This window comes from Oratosquilla oratoria, chromosome 35 (assembly GCF_046742065.1).
Source record: "Oratosquilla oratoria isolate Oo_2021 chromosome 35, ASM4674206v1, whole genome shotgun sequence".
Taxonomy (NCBI): domain Eukaryota; kingdom Metazoa; phylum Arthropoda; class Malacostraca; order Stomatopoda; family Squillidae; genus Oratosquilla; species Oratosquilla oratoria.
Window position 1 is genome coordinate 25709821 of NC_134811.1, and position 6934 is coordinate 25716754.

At 41.9% G+C, this 6934-nt stretch overlaps 1 protein-coding gene across 1 annotated transcript; it reads left to right on the plus strand.

The window, feature by feature from the left end:
* The first annotated feature begins 383 nt into the window (after positions 1 to 383).
* LOC143018815 (uncharacterized) lies at positions 384 to 3055 on the plus strand. Its single transcript, XM_076174391.1, has 3 exons — positions 384 to 848; positions 1109 to 1496; positions 1693 to 3055. Exons 1-2 carry the CDS (start codon positions 545 to 547, stop codon positions 1432 to 1434), a joined length of 630 nt encoding a protein of 209 aa, XP_076030506.1. The 5' UTR covers positions 384 to 544; the 3' UTR covers positions 1435 to 1496; positions 1693 to 3055.
* The last annotated feature ends 3879 nt before the right edge of the window (positions 3056 to 6934 follow it).

The window sequence follows — 6934 nt, forward strand, 5'->3', positions numbered from 1 at the left end:
GGGAAAAAATAAGAATAATCCATAATAATAAGTCGTGCGAAGGTCCCGGCCGTACCATAACGCAGTAGGATTTGCCACAGTAATGAAGTCACATTACCTATTAACATATAATCTCTTGTACCTTATACTGAATCTGGCGCCCCGTTCTGCGATTGTATTACGCGTGGATTTGCCTAATTATAATATGCAGGACAGGAGCAATAACACTGGTCTGTGTCAAAAATGTTCCTGAGGGTTTCATAGATGATTCTTAATAAAATTTGTTTCCTAAATCCAAATCAAGCATTCATATTGCTCAATCAGGTCTAGTTTTTAAGATACAGACCAAGCTCCCTAGATGACGTTAGAGAGCTCAGTCTCTAGCTGACCGCGAGCGCGAATGGTTGTGTGTTGCTTGCTCACTCTCCAACTAAGTGTTGGTTTTTTAATCCATGACTTTTCTCATCTATGAACAGTGTTTAAAGTGTATTTCTAAAACTTTATTTATCTTTGTGAATTTTTTTGCAGGCAAATACATTAGCAAAACTCCTTATATTTCATAAAAATGAATAGAAAGTGTAAAAACAGTCCTGATAGATTTTGTTTTGTTTGTGGAAAGGTAACTTTTAGTGACCAGCAATGCACTATAACGCCGTTAGTAAAGTTCCTTTACAATGCATATTTTGGAATAAAGCTAGGTGATCAAGACAAAAACTTTGCTCCACATATGTGCTGCAAAGCCTGTGTCATAGCCTTAAGACGCTGGAGGGAGGGCAAAACGAACTGTTTGTCATTTGGTGTACCTATGGTGTGGAGAGAAGGCAAGGACCACATTACAGACTGCTATTTTTGCATGACAAATCTTAAAGGTGAGATAATTACTTTAACAATATAGTCCTTGACAAATCTAGAAATGTTTATACAAATCTTTTGGTAGCCTATTAAAATTGTAATTGTGTATAAAAATAGTGTATTATTCTGGTAGAAAAATTGTGGTTAAATTGTATATAAAATTGATTGTATTTAAAAATTGTAAATTTACCTGGTATGAAAAATGTGTATAAAAATGTGGAAACGAGGGTCGAGTGAATTAAAAGTATGTAAATTAAGTATGCGAAACTTTTTTCAGGTGTCAATAAGAAGAACAAACACACTGTAGTCTATCCTGATGTTCCTTCTGCCATTAAACCACAACCACATGGTCCAGGAGTTCCAGTTCCTTCTCCACCTAAAAATACTGAGCTACAAGACAATATAGAAGATATAGAAGTGGATGACACTGACACTTCAGTGACATATCAAACTACGTCTACAATGACTTTGCCAAGACCACTCACTCAAGGTCAATTAAATGACTTGACTAGAGATCTTGGTCTTTCTAAAGAGAACGCACAACTTCTTGCATCCCGTCTTAGTGAGAGCAACCTCCTCTCTCAAGAAACTACATACATATGAAAGTATTGATTAATACAATCAAGTACTCTAACCACAACTGGTTAATATGTGGTGATCTCAAGGTAAGATATATTTTACTTTATTGAACTTGTTAAATATTTCAAGGAATGTTTGTTTCTAAATACCAATGACAGAAGGATATTATACACATATTAGTTTCTCCCTACCCCTAATAAACTTAGTGAAAATTGCCTATGCAAAAAATAGAAGTTCTTAGAAACCATGTACATCAATATGCATCAATATGTTTTCTTTCAGGTTGTGTGCCTTCTTCTTGGGATGCAAGGAGGCTACACAAAATATCCATGCTTCATGTGCTTATGGGATAGCCGGGCGGATAGTCTTCACTATAAGCAAAAAGACTGGCCATCTCAAGAGGCATTCCAAATTGGCTGCCACAATGTGGTAGCTCAACCTCTAGTCCCTCCCAAAAATGTTTTACTGCCTCCTCTTCATAAAAAGCTTGGCCTGATGAAGAACTTTGTCAAAGCACTGAATAAAGAGGGCCAAGCTTTTAAGTATCTACTGCAAAAATTCCCACAGATCAGTGATGCCAAGCTCCATGCAGGCATATTTGATGGTCCCCAAATTAGAACTCTGTTAAAGGACAAGCATTTTTACACCAATATGGAAGCCAGTGAACAAGAAGCATGGCGAGCGTTTAGTAAAGTAATCGACGGTTTACTGGGAAATAAAAGAAGCTCAGAATATATCTCATGTAAATGAGCTTATGAAAAGCTTCGAAAAAATGGGAGCTCGCATGTCGATAAAAATGCATTTTCTCCAGTCACATCTTGACTATTTTCCGGCAAACTGTGGAGATTATAGCGAGGAACAAGGAGAAAGATTTCACCAAGACATAAAGACGATGGAGACAAGATATCAAGGACGCTGGGACATCAACATGTTAGCTGACTATTGCTGGAATCTTAAACGCGACGAACCAACATCGCTTCACAAGCGGAAGTCATCAAGGACTTCTTTTCTTGGAAAATAGTTTCTTTGCACTCCTGGGTAAGCTCATAAGTAGTCTGTAAGTTTAAAATTAATTAAAAAAGTCGAATTGAGTCGGTATTTTTTTATTACAAGTAATTGTAATTTATTAAATAACTTTTATATAAATAAGGGATTTGTTCAAAAATGGCCCTTTTCTAAAAACAGTAGTGCGCTGTATCTCAAAAACCAGACCTGATTGAGCAAAATGAATGTCATATTTCAATTTAGGAGAACAATTTCGTTAGGAATCACTAAAGAAAACCGCAGGAACAGAATTTTTTTTCAAACGCAGGCCTGTGTAATCATTGGGTCCCGTCTCCTACTATACAATCTTTTTATATCTAGCCTCAAATTAATGTACAGTTCCTATTTAATCTATGTCTTTGATTTCCAATTAGCATGTTTAGATAATTAGAAATCGAAGTCTGATAACTGTTACATTCTAATTGTATTGTCCCGTTAGTTTATGTTTTCTAAAAACATTGTTTTCAACACCCGACCTGACCTTGCGACAGTCACACATGAAACAGGTGATGTCCACGCAGAGCCATGCACGTAGAGAGCAGAGTGGGGTTCAGTCGCCCTTCCAAATGAGTGGACTCCCCAGAGCACAGTAGAGTAACCTCAAGTGTCTCCCCAAGCAACGTTGCTAGGGTGTGCCTCGTTGGAGGGAGCGGAAGATGGGGTGATGAGCATTAAAGTTCCCGTCAATGAATGTGGGCTCATGGCCAGCTAGGGAGAGCATCTCCCCAAGTACCAGTTCACCCACTTGAGGACGGTATATGTTGTACAGGAGGAGGGTGCACCCGTCAAGGGTGATGCTGGTAGCCAAGGCCTCTACCTGTTCACCACAAGGAACTGCGTGTACGGGCGGACTTGGAATGGTGGCCCGGGCGAGAAGGACAAGGCCGAGCGTCCTTCCAGCCCGAGGTGTATGGTATACCTGGTACCCACCGACTCAAAGCAGCCGGTTGACCGGCTAGTTGATCTCCTGCAAAAGGGCTACGTCAACGTCCTTGGTGCCCAGAGCAGCCAGTAAGACGTGGACATTGCCAACAAGACCGTTGAGGGAGGAGGGAGGGGGGGTGCAGCTATTCTGCCCGTTTCCTACTCAGTGCTGCACGAAGTCGACGACCTGTGTGGTAGCTGTCGCCCGTAGACAGGCTTTGGAGGAGGCAGGTACGTTGGTGGGTCGCTTCTTGCTGTCGGGGAAGAAGGTCTCGAGCTCGGGCCATGAAGTGGGAGTGTCGTTTCTCTGAGGGATAGAACTTTGTCGGGCTCAGTCTTGTGAGCAGGGCGAGGGGTGGGGGTGGGTTGATGCTTTTCACAGCCGTGGCTTTGACCTTTTAGCCAACAGAACCTGTGACTCTTTTCGCCGTGGACTGGAAGGGGCTCCGGTCCCTGCTCTGCCCTAATTGAGAGACCAGACAAAATGGTTTCCAGAGCTAGGCTGCCCGTTCGGTGCCGCCCACCAGAAGGACCACCGTAAGAGGTCGCTCTGTGCTGGATGGTTGGGTATCTGGGCTGGGATGAGGAGCCACTTTTTCAAACGAGTGCCTCACCCCACCCCCCTAAGGACGAGGTACCCCCGTTCGCGAATGCCAGCGCTCGCTGCCCTCGTAGTCCCAGTAGGCAGTTGCCTTTGGTATCTGGAGCCAGATGAATATACATAACATTTCTTTGGATACACTTAAAAACTCCTCTGGTCCTCGACATGCGGTCGACCAGGCCCTCGAGACATCAGTCTTTGGTCATGATTGTGATAATATACATATGCAGGCTGGAGATCGTCCTCCCCCTGGCGCTGTTTCTCATGCTAAAAGATCCCATGGGTCACTTGTTAAGTCCTGTCCCAATATTCTTCAGCTAATCATTGTCCACCTATCCTTATCATATTGTGCTATCCACTCTGCTTTCAAGCCTTTCAGTATTGTTCACCACATCCATCTCAAATCAATGCTATGTGACATTTACATCTGATAAGGATGCCAAAAATGCATATAAGGCAATAAATTCCGTGTCTTGGAGATGGCAACCTGGTTCCTGAGATCATCTGATCAAGCAATGTAGCTGACAGTGAGAATGATTATTATCACAATCTCTTTGATGATGCTGAAGAACGTGCTTCCAAATTTCACCACGCCCCTACACCTTACTGGTTTGTGGCACACTATAAGGAAAACAAAGGTAATTTTATCCATGCTACTAAGTATGTAGAGAGAGATTGGAGTGCTCCCTACAAACGGCCTAAAGAATTTAACATGGTAAGAGTATGTCGATCTGAGCTATGGAATTAACACAGTTCATGATTCCCCTCCATCTACCTTGCCCTTCAGATGAAATTTTGAAATCCATCAAACCACACCAATCATTTAATTACTGCAAAGAGCGTATCTACAAGCAAGACCTATATGAATTCTCAGGAGACAACTTCTATCAGATGACAAAAATAAGAGGAAATAGTAATATGATCATGCTCACGTTTTATGGTTCATATCTCCCTGAATGAGTAAATATTGACCATCCTTTATAGTGTTACTGATCTTACGAGTTCAGTCACGGAAGGGGGAACTGTACAAATTATCTCTGATGCAGTTACTGCTCTGCCCTTGATTCACGTCTTGTGGAAGAGAGTTAGATATACAGTACATACCACTCCAAACTCACTTCATCAACTTGTTTCTCCTTAGAATCAGCCACAAAAACAGTGCCATCTACAAATATCAACTGCTTCACTTCTCATGTTCTGTGCTCATCCAGCAATTCCAAACGTCTGCCTAACATATTTACTTTGCTTATCTAGATACACATTGGACAAACATCAACATCACACAACCCTGATGCAGCCCCACATACAATTTTTCCATTCCTGACCTTCACATATACTTTGCTGCAAACGTAAAAAAAAATATCTTCAGCAAACATATACAAGGTCTATTAGAAAAGTATCCGACTTTATTTTTATTTTTCAAAAACCCGATGGATTTGAATCAAGCGCGCTTGCATGAGCCGACCTTGAACCTTCGTGCGTATGCGTAAGATAATGTGTATTGCTCTCGGCGGTTTTTCATTGCAAGGAAAATGACTGGGATTTGGTTTCCGGGTCGTACCCGTACACCCAGGACTCTTCCCCAGTGATTATGGTATTCATGAAGGTGAAGATTTGGACACGAAGAGAGTGGCGGCGAAATTCGTGCCGAATCTGTTGACGGCGGAGCAAAAGAAACTTCGTGTTGAAGTCCCACAGCACATGCTGAACTCCACAAACAGTGACCCTACTTCATGAATACCATAATCACTGGTGACGAGTCCTGGGTGTACAGGTGCGACCCGGAAACCAAATCCCAGTCATTTTCCTTGCAATGAAAAACCGCCGAGAGCACTACACATTACCTTACGCAAATGCTGTTTGTCAGCAACTGACGCTATCGTCAGGCAAGAAAAAATTCACGCATGCGCACGAAGGTTCAAGGCCAGCTCATGCAAGCGCGCTTAATTCAAATCCATCGGTTTTTTTTAATAAATAAAGTCGGATACTTTTCTAACAGACCTCGTATTTGTATTAAATTTATAATGAAGAGTCTGTAAGTGCCTGTTCTGCTGTTTGGGCGAGGATGGAGAACCAATGGAAAGCCCAGCTGCAGAAGCAAAAATTTGCCACTACCAAGTGCAGCCCCAAGGGGAGTGGTAGCTATGGTTTTCCTGCAACATATCAATCAATCCCTTGCCCCTAGTCTCTTGAGAAGACCCACAGCTTTTAGGAAACTGGCAACAGCCTCCTACCTGGACCATAACTCACTTATTAAGAGAGGAAATATTGTGTTGTTGTCTGGGGACTGTTAATGTGGAACATCATGGTATGAGGCATTCTGTGTCTTGTGTGGTGATTTTATCTTGGGCAGTTTGAATCAGTGGCCAGGCTTATTTTGTAATGATATGGTCTTAATGATGTCTTGAGAGCAGACATGCTAGTGTGGTTCTTTGAGTGGTAGGTTGTAGCAGGCGAGTGAATAGTATGCTGCTGTTGTAGTTTTCTTGTTGCATTCCATTGGTGGTGTGGTGCTTCCGAGGTATAGTGTGATAGGTGTGTTTTTTTAAAGGTTCTGGCATAGAATTGTCCTGTCATTTTCATGTGATGTTCTATTAGGAGGATTTTGGTTACTGTATATCTGGTGTCTCAGGTTTTGTTGGAGAACAGTATGCTGTTGTGTACTAATATTATGAGACCATCTTTATGTCTTGTGTTGTCTTCTCTCATTGTTGTGTAATATGTGAATGAGGGAATTATTTTTGGTGTCAATTTGGTTTCTTGTATGAGTGCAACATGCATGATGTGTTCAAGTGTAGCAGTTCTGTGTTTGTTGGCAAGTCCAATTATGTTTATCTGTAGTATAGCACACTAGTGGCATAATCATAAGTGTGCTGGCCTTTCATTTGTTTAATTGTGGGTTTGAATCCTCCACTCCTCTCCCAATTCCTTGGCTATGCACAGCAATGCACCTCC